Source organism: Anguilla rostrata, chromosome 14, assembly GCF_018555375.3.
Source record: "Anguilla rostrata isolate EN2019 chromosome 14, ASM1855537v3, whole genome shotgun sequence".
Lineage (NCBI taxonomy): Eukaryota > Metazoa > Chordata > Actinopteri > Anguilliformes > Anguillidae > Anguilla > Anguilla rostrata.
In genome coordinates this window covers 23,947,403-23,960,881 of record NC_057946.1, presented here as the reverse complement: position 1 = coordinate 23,960,881, position 13,479 = coordinate 23,947,403, and the positions used below count along the sequence as shown (strand labels likewise).

The following is a 13,479-nucleotide window of genomic DNA, read 5'->3' as shown; positions in this document are numbered from 1 at the left end:
AAACGTGGCACGGGCGTCGGGAGCCTCCCAGGCCGGGGTTAGAGTTGGAGGGGAGGTGAGGAACCAAACCAGATTTGGCCCGAGCCGCATCTCTCATTAATTGGCTGGGTGCGGGCTGTGAACCGGGCCGGCTGTCCCCCCCGTATGCCAGCGTCCGGCCTGCAGCTGTCCCGGGACCGGGGGGGCGACCCACCGCCCCGGCTCCTCTTCGCACCTCGCCTGAGAAGATGGCGGCTGGCGGGGCGTGCAGGATCATACCGGAGAAGGATTACCGCCGCTGGGCCATTTCCATATCAAAAAGGGGGGGGAGAGGTGCTGGGGGTGCAGCTACACCAGGTCTTAAGAGACAAGAGGCAGGAATCAAAGGAGCCTGCTTTGCTATGTGACAGGAGAGCGGAGGGAGATGAAGGGAGGTGAAGCGTTCCGAGCGGAAGTGACAGGGCTTTGGTTTAGCCAAATCGCGCCGGGGGCGCGTACCGCAGAGCTGCGCCTGTGAAGCGCTAAAAGGGGCGGGAGGCGTGGCCGTCACGCCCCCCTCCCTGCACGGGACCCCAGCCGGCCCGGCTCCAGAGCTGCCATACCAAACCGGAAAATACACCGCGCTCTTCCAGTGCACCCATGTGTTATCGTGAAAATACGCCGTTCTCTTGAAGAGCACCAACGCATCATCACAAAAACACAGAGCGCTCTTTAGGAGCGCCGACGGCATTACCACAAAAATACACCGTGCGCATCCAGAGCACCCACACATGATCAGAAAAATACGCAGAACTCTTCAGGCACACGACACATTATCGCTCTTCGAGCAAACCAACGCATCATTGCAAAAACACAGAGCGCTCTCCTGGACCATCAACGCATCATCGCAAAAACGATTTTGTCCGTGGTGGGATGGGTAAGCGCACTGGAGGACTGGGAAAGCAGACGCTCAGAGCCCCAAACGTAGAGACACCGCACCGCTGGAGCGCAGAAAAGAGCATCATCAGCAGAGCGGAAAAACACACACACTCCACAAAAGGGCAGGTCCATTTCCACAAAACAGAAGATCCTGAGCGATACTTTTACTTGTTTTGTTTGTTTTTCATTCCGCGGGTAATAACGCAGCCGTAATCCACCGCCACTCAGACGCGGGGCCGCAATTTCGTCTGGGACGCGGCCCGGGGCCGGCCGCTGTAATTGGCCCCGGTCCAGATTGGAAAACCCGCGTGGGCCGCGCACGCATTATGTAGCGCGCCGACCGCTAGCGCCGGCGCGAAGGACCGCATCGCAGGCGGACCGCGCCGCCTCGCCCGAAAGCGCGGAGACGAGAGGAACGTTGAGGAGGCTGCAGATTGAGCGGTTTAGTTTGGCGGTGCGGAGCCGTGGGGAGGCCCCGCCCCTCTCTCACTCTGATCTTTATCAGTCGCGCGCCGGCGGGAAGCCCGCGGAATCAATCATCCACAACGAGCCCACCGCCCGCTTATTACAATACTGCCCTTATAGTGTGTGGCGTGTGTGTGGGTGTGTGTGTGCGAGAGTACATGTGTGTGTGTGTGTGTGTGTGTGCGTGTGTGTGTGCGTTGCGCGTGAGTGTGCGAGAGTACATGTGTCTGTGTGTGTGTCTGTGTGTGTGTGTGCGCGCGCAGGGTGTGAACATCTTCCGAACAAGCCACGCTCCGTATTTTAATACTGCCCTTACAATGGGGTGCACACAGGTGTATATGAGCGTGCGTGTGTGCGCATGTGCACACGTTTTTACATATAGGCTGTATAATGTCTACTTGTGTGTGTGCGTGTGTGTGTGTGTGTGTGCGCGCAGTACATGTACATTACATCACAAGGTGTGTGGACACATCTCCAAATGAGCCTAGAAAAGTGTGTGTTAGCTGCACTGCACTGGACCCCAGGTTTACTCATCACTCATTTACAGATTTACTGACTCTATCAGCACGGAGAAAACGAGCTTTACGGTCCAGTCAGCCCGTCTCAGCAGACCAGGAGTGAGAGGCAGCCCAGGGGGGAGTGGACAGGAAGTTCAGTCAGAGCCGGTTTGAGAATGAGACCCCAACACATGTGAGAGAGAGGCACGCGCGGGACAGCCCTGTTAAATTTCCGCTGGTGTAGACCCGCGCCGCGTTGGCGGCTGGTCTCGTCCCGTCCGCTCGTCCGTCGTAACGCGACGGCGCACCCCGGGCAGACGGAGGCGCTCTGGGCGCCATACACTGCACACGTGCCACCATTTGCAGGGGGTCCCATGATGCATCTATTCCAGCCTGCGGCCCGTCCCTTGGGTCTGGAGAGTGGAATTTGGGGGGGGGGGGGTGGTGGTCTTAGCTCATTAGCGGAGTGACTCTGTTGTAGATGGATATGGAATAGAGTTCGGAGAGGGGGTGGGGAGGGCAATTCTGGTCCTGGAGGGCTGGTGCATATGCAGGATTTTTTCCCACCCAGGCTAAATGAGCTAACTGGCTGTGTACATCGGCGCTGGTTGGCTCGTAGATTAGATTACAGCAAAACATGCCATATAGAGACACAAGAGCAGTCCGCAACTGTCATTCATATGTTTATCAAGGAATGCAGCTAAAATGTTGTAAATGCTAAGCACAATTAAGCATTTAAGGCCAAAAGTTGGCATGAAAACCAGAAACAGATACAACCCTTATAGCCCATCTCCGGAACGGGAGTATCGGGGGGGGGGGGGTAAAGGAGTTTGGAGGGAGTGTAGCAGAGAGCATCTTCAATTCCACACCCCCGAGCCAGTGGGACGACGGACCCCTACATCTACAATTCAGCCTCACCAGAGATGGGCAGTATTTCTGTTACTTGTATTTGAAATACGTATTTCAATTACTTTCGAGTATTTTGTAATTTGTATTCGACAGGGCTGAAAAAATTCAAATGTAATTTGTAACAAGATACTTTAGAGTGGAGTAATTTTGTATTTCCAAAATACTCAAAATACTTTCTCCATGATTTAAAAAAATCATGTAAATACATCTTAAAATGAAGAACAATACACTTAGACACACTCACACAGTGATTTTGTAAGCCCACACTACTCAAAGTATTTCTGTAATCAAATTCATCTTCTGTGAAGTTCGCCCCCCCCCCCTCCCCCAAGCAAGCCAGCACATGCTTCCTCCTGCCTCAACCAGTGCAGTCAACTTTCCGTCAAGGTTAACATTTTATCTGAACTGCAATAACTATATAAAATATATCTTACTTTTTAGAATGTACACATGTTGAAAGCCATAGGAAAAGGCTAAAGACAAAAGCAATCCACACATGTGTGGCTAAAGAAGTGACTGAGTCAGCTAGTACATACATACATATGTACATACACAGTACAGGCATCTGCATATACAGTAGCATTCTACTTCCTGTTCTTCCTTCCTGCATGGTTCATGCAGAGCCTTGTGTCCGTTATAAAAATCTGAATGTTCTGCCATTTTTAACACATTCAGAATACCCAATGTCACAAATGTATATTCCTGTATTTTGAAAATACAAAATACATGTATTTTATCTTGATACATTTTCCGGCTCCAGTATTTTGTATTTTATTTTGATACATTTAGTTGAGGGGTATTTTGTAACAGGATACATTTTAATGAACCTCGCGTCCTCCTCTGACCCAGAGCGGCTGTCCTCCTCTTTGCCCAATTACTTAAAAAACTATTTTCACAGAACCACAATCTTCCCATTTCGAAAAGCTCACGCCCACCCCGACCTCGCCCATCACAGCTCAATCTAACCGCCGGGCCCCCAAAAACCAGCACGGCGGATCTTATCGCTTCGGGCTACGACATTTTTTTTTGGCGGCCTGCCAGGAAACGATCAGAATTCAGCGACCTCGGGAGGTCACCTGACTCCACAGACAGGGACAGGCAGCGGTGCATTTAAACAATAATAATGAGCGCGCCATTCGCAGCAGAATGATACATTATTAATGACATGAATAATAATTAGCAACATTTATCTAAACATACATATGTAGGCCCACACACGGATAATATGCCTCCACGTGATGCATAAAACATGATTCTGCAATAAACTAATTTGAATAATTGCTTGAACGGCTCTTACCTCCCCCCCCCCCGACACTGGCGTTTGACCCAGGAAGCGTTAACAATGAGCTACAACCGCCACCTGACTAAGGGGGAGAGGTCAAAGGTCACGAGCAGACTAAACGCACAGATTAAATTACCCACCGGGAGACAGGCTCGAGTATTGCCCCCCTCCAAAAACAAAAGCCCTCTCTAACAAATTAGGGTCTGACACCGGCAAGAGGATTACAGCGAGCGGTTAGCGGCGGGTCAAAACAGCCTTTTCATCCTCCCCACCAACCTGAACTATAGCGGTTTTAGCGGTGGAAGGAGCCCGCTGATTCTTCTTTTTTTTGAGAGGCGGGAGATTTTTAGGCCCCCTGACAAATTGACAAAAGCAATCAGGGCTAATCTCACACGTTAAGTTTAAGATCTGCCTTTAATGAGACTGAGCTCACAGCGGTGGGCCAGAGGGGGAAATTCATGGGAAAGTGTGTAGCAGGGTAGGTGGAGAGCGCAGCTCTGCATTCGGGCGAAATCAGGCCAGCAGCCAGTGAGTCACTGTAGTCTACGCTCCCAGGGAGGGAAGTGAAGAAAACACGCAGGAGCCAGAGTACTCCTTTTCCAGGAAGACTTTAGCACCCCCCACCACCACCCCACACACACACTTTCAGGATCAAACAGATCTCGCACATCAGCCAGTCTCATTTCCAACCTCCAACCCCCCCCCCCCCCACCCCTGACTGGCCGTTCTTCCCACCCCACCCCCCTCCTTCCAATAAAGCCTGTAGGGGGCGCCTGCTCTCACCCCCTCCAGAGCGCAGGAATGAGTCGCTCCTGCCCCGTGTCTGCCACAGACTCAAACGCTACGCACAACCGCAAAACACCCAGATCGTTACCCCCCTCGTGGGGGGGGGGGGGGGCGGACAGAAACTGGTCAGCAACGGTCAACGATGATGCACGCTGACGGTAACAGCAATCGGCTCAGCCAACAACATCAACGGAGTCAAAAAGGCTAAATCCAGCTAAAGGGGTTAAATACTGTCAAAGGTGCTGAGCAAAGAGATACGAAAGCTGAGAAAAGGAGGGTTCAGACAGACCCTGTTCAGGACATTTAGACAGACAGACAGATTGCATTCAGGAGGTTCAGCAGACAGACAGACAGACAGACAGACCTGCACTCGCTCAGATCATCGTTGACTGTTCTAAGAGAGAAATACACAGGATGCACAGACTGAGATACATAGGGCATGTGCTGAGGAAAAGGTAGAGACTCTCAGGGAAAGGTAGAGACTGTGTAACACAGGCATGTGCTGAGGAAAAGGTAGAGACTGGGAGACACAGGCATGTGCTGAGGAAAAGGTAGAGACTCTCAGGGAAAGGTAGAGACTCTCAGGGAAAGGTAGAGACTGTGTAACACAGGCAGGAGCTGAGGGAAAGGTGGAGACTGTGTAACACAGGCAGGTGCTGAGGGCAGGGTAGAGACTGTGTACCACAGGCAGGTGCTGAGGGAAAGATAGACACTGTGTAACACAGGCAGGTGCTAAGGGAAAGGTAGACACTGTGTAACACAGGCAGATGCTGAGGGAAAGGTAAAGACTGTGTAACACAGGCAGGTGCTGAGGGAAAGATAGAGACTGTGTAACACAGGCAGGTGCTGAGGGAAAGGTAGAGACTGAGAGACACAGGCAGGAGCTGAGGGAAAGGTAGAGACTGTGTAACACAGGCAGGTGCTGAGGGAAAGGTAGAGACTGTGTAACACAGGCAGGTGCTGAGGGAAAGGTAGAGACTGTGTAACACAGGCAAGTGCTGAGGGAAGGGTAGAGACTGAGAGACACAGGCAGGTGCTGAGGGAAAGGTAGACACTGTATAACACAGGCAGGTGCTGAGGGAAAGGTAGAGACTGAGAGACACAGGCAGGAGCTGAGGGAAAGGTAGAGACTCTCAGGGAAAGGTAGAGACTCTCAGGGAAAGGCAGAGACTCTCAGGGAAAGGTAGAGACTCTCAGGGAAAGGTAGAGACTCTGAGGGAAAGGTAGAGACTCTGAGGGAAAGGTAGAGACTCTCAGGGAAAGGTAGAGACTCTCAGGTAAAGGTAGAGACTCTCAGGGAAAGGCAGAGACTCTCAGGGAAAGGTAGAGACTCTCAGGGAAAGGTAGAGACTCTCAGGGAAAGGCAGAGACTCTCAGGGAAAGGTAGAGACTCTCAGGGAAAGGTAGAGACTCTCAGGGAAAGGTAGAGACTCTGAGGGAAAGGCAGAGACTCTCAGGGAAAGGTAGAGACTCTGAGGGAAAGGCAGAGACTCTCAGGGAAAGGTAGAGACTCTCAGGTAAAGGTAGAGACTCTCAGGGAAAGGCAGAGACTCTCAGGGAAAGGTAGAGACTTTCAGGGAAAGGTAGAGACTTTCAGGGAAAGGCAGAGACTCTCAGGGAAAGGCAGAGACTCTCAGGGAAAGGTAGAGACTCTGAGGGAAAGGTAGAGACTCTGAGGGAAAGGTAGAGACTCTGAGGGAAAGGTAGAGACTCTCAGGGAAAGGTAGAGACTCTGAGGGAAAGGTAGAGACTCTGAGGGAAAGGTAGAGACTCTGAGGGAAAGGTAGAGACGCTGAGGGAAAGGTAGAGACTCTCAGGGAAAGGTACAGACTCTCGGGGAAAGGTAGAGACTCTCGGGGAAAGGTAGAGACTCTCGGGGAAAGGTAGAGACTCTCGGGGAAAGGTAGAGACTCTGAGGGAAAGGTAGAGACTCTCAGGGAAAGGTAGAGACTCTGAGGGAAAGGTAGAGACTCTCAGGGAAAGGTAGAGACTCTCGGGGAAAGGTAGAGACTCTCGGGGAAAGGTAGAGACTCTGAGGGAAAGGTAGAGACTCTCAGGGAAAGGTAGAGACTCTCAGGGAAAGGTAGAGACTCTGAGGGAAAGGTAGAGACTCTGAGGGAAAGGTAGAGACTCTGAGGGAAAGGTAGAGACGCTGAGGGAAAGGTAGAGACTCTGAGGGAAAGGTAGAGACTCTGAGGGAAAGGTAGAGACTCTGAGGGAAAGGTAGAGACGCTGAGGGAAAGGTAGGTGACGCGGTCAGGCGAGGCTCAAAGCGAGCCGTGGAAGCTGAGACCCGAGCAGCTCCTCAGAGCGCCCGTTAGCGCTGTAGCCGTTAGCGCCGCTGCCGCCCGCAGACCGCGCGGGCGCCGGGAGACGTGTCACGGACTCGTATCCGTGGAAACGAAAAAACCACCCCTCCGGGGGCCACGGACCGGCGCTAACGCAGTCTAAACAAAAGCGTCACGCACGCCGCCGTACCTGTCACCAGAAAGGAATTCAGGTCTCCTGCACCACAGCCGTCAGGAGTCAGTCAAAACAAATCTCACAACAGGGCGGAGGGCTTTAAAGCGGTTCTGTGAGGAAGCCCAACCGGAGAACGGGTTTCATCAGACGCCACCGTGAGCCAACCGAGCCCAGGCCTGACCTCACGCGAGCTCGGCGTGTTCGAGGCGGACTTCAACCGAACGCTTCCTCCGAGATTTACTTTCAAAAACGTATTTTCCCAGGGAACCCTAATGTTCATTTCCATTTCTAATCTGATTAGACTCATAAAAATAATATTTGCATCCTGTAGTTTCCCAGGGGGATAGCCAGTGCACTTAAAAGTAATCAGATTCTTTTAGAAAACACACATTCTTTTACAAAATACACATGTTCCACACACTCGGGCTGCAGAATTACTCCGTAATGAGGTTTAATGTGATTCAAATGAAACGGCTTATTCAAATCCAGCCCATAATAAACAGAGCATTCATTTTGCGTTTCCGAGGGTACGGGCAGAGACAAATATGAATGAGCCGGTCCCGTGGTACACAATCAGTGATGGTACACATTGGTGGCAGCTAAACGGCTCCACTTGTCTGGCAGTTCCCTCGTGCAGCGGGGGCTTCTATAAGCTCCGCCTCCACGCCGCTCTCCATGCCGTCCTGCTGCCTGTGCCAAGAAGCCCCGTGACCTCATCCCAAAGCAGCCACCATGCCAGGTTCTCATTCGCTCGCCAGCTGTACATACATACACAGACACACACACAATTACAGACACACACACACACACACAAACAAGCACAATCACACACACACACACACACACTCACATACACACTCTCACTCACACACACACATTCACACACACTCACAAGCTCAAACTCTCACGCATGCGTTCACATACACAAACACTCACATACACACACACACACTCGTGCTCAGGGTCTGCCCGTTGCTCAGCCTCGGCCTTCCGTGTGAAACCGCGCGCAACGCCATGGCAACATCACCGGGACGTCCCGGCACGCCTCCTTCGCCGCGCAGCCGCCCGGCTCCAGGGACGCCCCGTTCCCATGATCCCCTGCTCCGTAATGGAGGGCGAATCGTGACCCGGCCTCCGCGTCGCATCGATTGGCTCCGTGCGCGGCGTGCTTCCGCGCGCGCTGACGGTTACTCATTCGCCCCGCATGGATTTTCTCCTCTGCCAGCGCTGGCCGGAGACCTCGCCCCCGATATTTCCAGATCGCGAGCCGGAGGACCTGACATCGTTAGCTTAGCCGTCAAATCAACTGTTCAGTTCCCCGCATCTCCTGAAGGGATTAAAGCAGCGCCGGGGGGGGGGGGGGGGTATACACGAGAACCGCCATTTCCATCTCGCCGAGCGCTAGCGCGGGAGACCGTGGGACGCAAGGGTGGTTCTGGAGTCGGGCCGGGCACGCGGCGAAGCTTCGCTCGCTAAACCGACTGGCGTTAGGCGCGGATCAACAAGGCAACACCGTTAGCGACTTAGCGGCTCGATGCTAACAATAATAATAATCCCGTCCATCTGCCGAAAACGGAATCGTTTCTCCTTGATTCAATCAAACGGCTCATTGATTCGGACAGAGATGCTGACCTTTGCTAATGAACCCCAATCCGCAGGCCTTTCTCGCTGCATTTGTCAGGAGGGCTTCGAGTGTCTATCGCTGAAGGTGCCGGTCCTCCATTCCAACTTTAGTGGGAGGATCAAAGTTGGCATTTTCTGTTGCCCATGAGAGGCAAATCTAGGGTGGATCTATCGGGAAGACAAACGGCGGGGGGGAAATGTCTGGTTGGGCGTCTGTGAATGAGCCTTGAACAGGAAACTGATTTATTATGCGATCGATAAACACTTTCTCGAGTTTTTGCGCATTTTCAAACACAAAACAACTTCTCCATTAGAATCGAATCTTGAGCTCCAAGCTCACATAAAAACAACATGGAGGACTGTTGATAGGTTTTCCGAAAACAGCCTTTGCGTGCTTTCAGACCCTGATTGGTGTGAGTGGGCTTTTCCACATGGAGGACGTGCAGATGCAGATTCTCCTCTCTAGGGCAAGGGCAGGGCGTGGATCTGAGCTCACAGGGTCAGATCTGCACACTGCCCCCATCACCCCTCCAGCCTCCGCCCCTGGGCAAAAGAGCAAATCAATAGTACAGTAACGCTGAGTGATCATTACCATCACACACGCACATACACACACACACACACACACATACACACACACACACACACACACACACACACACACACACACACACACGCGCATACACACACACACACACACACACGCACACGTCCCCAACCCAGCAAATACTCCAAATGCACACCCAAACCCAACCTAACCCAACACCAATGCTGGCACAACCAAACACTCGCCCCAGCCCAATGCCCATGCCTGCCCAAAGCATGTTTGTCTTGCGTTGCATCTCGAAAACCGGCAAGCACAACTTCACCAGCGCTCGGTTTGCTCAGAGCCCACGCCAGTCTGCCCGGCCGACTCTCTCCCTCCAGCTGGCGCTGTGCGTCGCCTCGCTCGAACCCGAGACCCCGGGACCCCGGGACCCCGACTTCCACTCCTCGAGCGAAGCGCCGACTCCGCGCCCCCCGGATGAGTCACGCTCTGGCCGTCGTCTCGGTTCCACAGCTTCGCAGCCAAGAGTTGTGCAACCAAACGCCTCCCGTCGAAAATTCCACTCTCAGGCCAAACAGATAACAGCAAGCCCCCCCCCCCCCCTTTGTTCAACTTTCAGTCACGATTCAGCTCCGTTAACAGCAACAGCGGGTCACTTATTCTTTTATTGTCGTTTTAACCCTTAACGTTTTTCGACGGCGTGACTTCCTGTGCTTGGCAGGCTCTGTTAAATAAACGGAGCCGTTTCATTGGCTGTGACAGGCCGTGGGCAGCGACACCTCCACCACACCGACTCTTTTTTTTTTATTAAAGAAAACTGCCCAAAAAAAAAAGAAAATGTGTGGGTACAGTAAGTATCGCAGCTTCAGTCTGTTCAGTATGTTCACACCTTCATTAAATGGAGAATGCAAAGTAACAGGGGCATTCCGTGAACTCGAATTGCACCACCTCCACACAGGGTGCAGGTAACCTTACCTTCAGCACTAGGACTGACCACATGGCGCATTCTGCACCATGTGGGCGTCTGTCGATGCCCTTCAGACCCAGCTGGCAACATGTTTAGTCGGGTTGGACGCAAGACAGCTATCTTACAAAACCTGTGAATTCTCCAGAGATCATATTGCAATGTGTTACCAGAAAATTGTACACAATCCAGCGGTCTCCACAGCGCCCCCTTCTGGACGTCCAAAAGAGGGGCAATTTCCCCCTCTGTCCCAACTCAGGGAAACCTGTGCCCTCCTAAAACGCCTGGCTAACAAATCACGAATTTCCAATGACACTCCCGAATTGACTCCAGTAATCAGTGAAAGATTTTCACCAAATATGAACAGCAAACCTCTTGGATATCACCTGTATGATAAGTACTGCGATGATTTAACTGTGAGTGGATGTCAGCAGCACCATAATTTTGTCTGGGCAACCTTTGTTGGTGCCAACATTGCCACCCAGAGGTTCTATCCATACAGACATAAACTGGATTTGTTGTGTATTTATAAATAAATAAATAAATAAATAAATAAATAAATAAAAACCCCAGTAGTGAGAGCCCACTTGATTTACCTGAGACATCTGTGGTCTGAAGTTGATCTCCTTTAGGTCCACAGATCCGGGCGAAAGGTTGTGCAGCATTTGACACAAGAGCACGCCGTCACGGAGAGCCTGGGCCAGGTCGAACACGGCTGCCGACGGCCACACGACCCGGTGGTTCGGGGGCAAGACTTTGCAGTCGATTAGCCACCGTCCGCATTGTCTCCATTCCTCCATTTCGGTCGTGGAAAAACAGACTTTTTTTTTGCACCAACACTTAAAACCGGCGAGCGGGCGTTCAGGAGGGTCCGGGTTCACTCGCTGCCCCGAGAGGGGGAAACTCCGCGATTCCTACTGGCACGCGAGCGAGACAGGCGTAATCCTTTCTGACTCCTTCGTAAAACGGAATGCAATTGACAATAAACTTGTTTTTAAAGTTGTTTCTGTGCTATACAATTATTTTACAGTTATCACGATATATAACACAGAGTATGTGGGTGTTTTGATCCACTCACTCTACGTTACATTTGATGTGTTGAAACCAAGGTAATGACCACTCCAGAAACTATATTCTTTCAGCAAATTCAAATAATTATTTACATGGTATAATAGGCAGATAAAGGGTTAAGTTTCTTTGACCAGATCATTGACAACAGTCTAGAGACAGAATGACACTCCCTCGGAAAAAAGTGTTTTAGAATCCCGTTGGTTTACCTATTTTTCGTCAACAGATTTAAAGAAAGCCCAAATGCGTTTTTCTTTTCTTCATCCTCAGCGGTTCTCACGACAATATAAATCCGTATGCATTTTTGTTTATCAGCACCTTCTCAGCGTTTTAATCCTGAAGTGGGAAAAGGCACACTTCCCCCAAATTAGCCTGATAAATTCCTCTTCTGGGAGCCAACGAGTGCTTTTGTGTACAATAAAACTTCAGCATTCAAAACAGAAACATCGCAGAACATCTGAATTTGCAACCGCTTTCCACAATTTACTTGTAGCCTACAGTACACCGGGCTCCAGCGGTGGAGATTCCTGCTCGCTTCAGCCACGCAGCAAAGTGTGGTTTCGTACAGCCTTCTGTGCTGGGTATGGCACTGTTTTCGGCGTAGTTCAGAGCTTTTCCCTTTTGTTTAATGATTGCAAACTCCGCAGCCGTTAGCCCTCGCTTGCACGCGACTGTTTTCGCAGCGCAGAGAATGGGAGAAATGTTCTCGCGACGCCCGTTCAACGTTCACACTGCCTCCACTGCGCTCGAAACATCGTCCAAGAGGTAGCCAGAGAGAAACATGCGCTGCCAATGAATGTTCATCTTGTTTCTCCCGTTGCCGTCTTACAAGTAGTGTAACCAAAACACTGCGAACATATTCCAGATTGTTCGTATCGTGTACTGCCTCTCGTCGTTTCTTTATCTTGAGTCCCTTCTCAATGCTGGTTCCTTGTGGTTTTTCAGTGTTTTGCCTCCCAACTCTGCTCCCTTCCCTATCGCAGGCTTTGCGGGTAAGCGTGCGCGCGCTTGACAGAGGGCGGCGAGATGGCAACGGGGTTCCGGCCAGGCACGCTCATGTGTGGGAAGAGAAAGTTGAGAGGCACGCGAAGAAGTCTCATTGTCGGCGAATGCAAATAATACAAATTACTGTGGCGAGGCTTGTGCACGCAGATTGAACGATGTTTTTTGTACTTGATGTGTTTCGTATGACTTCGATGTGTAGGCTACACGGTTTTCGTACGAACAGGCAAAGAGAGGGTGGGGGGACGCAACATGACGACCACGAGAGCGCGCTGTACTTCTCAGCCTCGTAGCAACAAGGATTCTCTTGTCAAAGGAATTGTGTGAGTTGGAATGTCGGAAATAACCATAAGGTTCTCACAGACCCAATCTTCCCTCTGGGCAAAATCGCAGACCTCACCCCTGGCAAGAACACTCACTCCCGCTACTTGGGTCTGTCTGATATGAAAGAAATGAAAATGCCTTAATATTTTGTAATTGTAAAATGTATGTTAACCTATTGCAATATGTTTTACAGTTCCAAAAAACCTTCACTGTCCTGTTTTTCATGTGGCAATATTGAAACAATCATTTCCCTGTGCTCTACAAAATGTCAGAGTCAAATACAACGCTGCTTTGGCAATGATCAGTTGGGACAATTCTGCATTTGCTCCACGAGACGGCTCTGCCATCATGAAAAATGATGGTATTTTGAAGCCGACATGACTAGTTGTCACTGAAGTCGCAGAATCGATCCATCACCGCCCACGACCGCTCGCAGAATGCAGAGAGCCTCGGTCCATATGTCACTGTGCAGGAGCCCGTGTCCAGCGCGTTGTCATCCGGAGGCAAAGCGGGCCTTGCGGTCTGGAGGATGGTAGCCTCGCCGGAATACTAAACCACCTTGGGGATAGACAACATTAGCCCCGGGGCGCTGGAAAAGTGTTATAAACAATTTAATCTCCGCCTTTAATTTGTGAATGCTAAATCACCGATC

At 51.2% G+C, this 13,479-nt stretch overlaps 1 protein-coding gene across 8 annotated transcripts in view; it reads right to left on the bottom strand.

Moving 5' to 3' along the window:
- LOC135240159 (guanine nucleotide exchange factor VAV2-like) overlaps positions 1-12,883 on the bottom strand; it is a 189,428-nt gene extending 176,545 nt beyond the window's left edge. Inside the window, exon 1 of one of the 8 annotated variants that reach the window (XM_064309488.1) lies at positions 11,030-12,883. In XM_064309488.1, coding sequence (XP_064165558.1) covers positions 11,030-11,233 — 204 coding nt within the window. In that variant the 5' untranslated portion in view covers positions 11,234-12,883. The remainder of the gene's footprint in view (positions 1-11,029) is intronic. The other 7 variants (XM_064309489.1, XM_064309491.1, XM_064309490.1 and 4 more) reach the window with 7 other exon arrangements.
- Between the last annotated feature and the right edge of the window lie 596 nt (positions 12,884-13,479).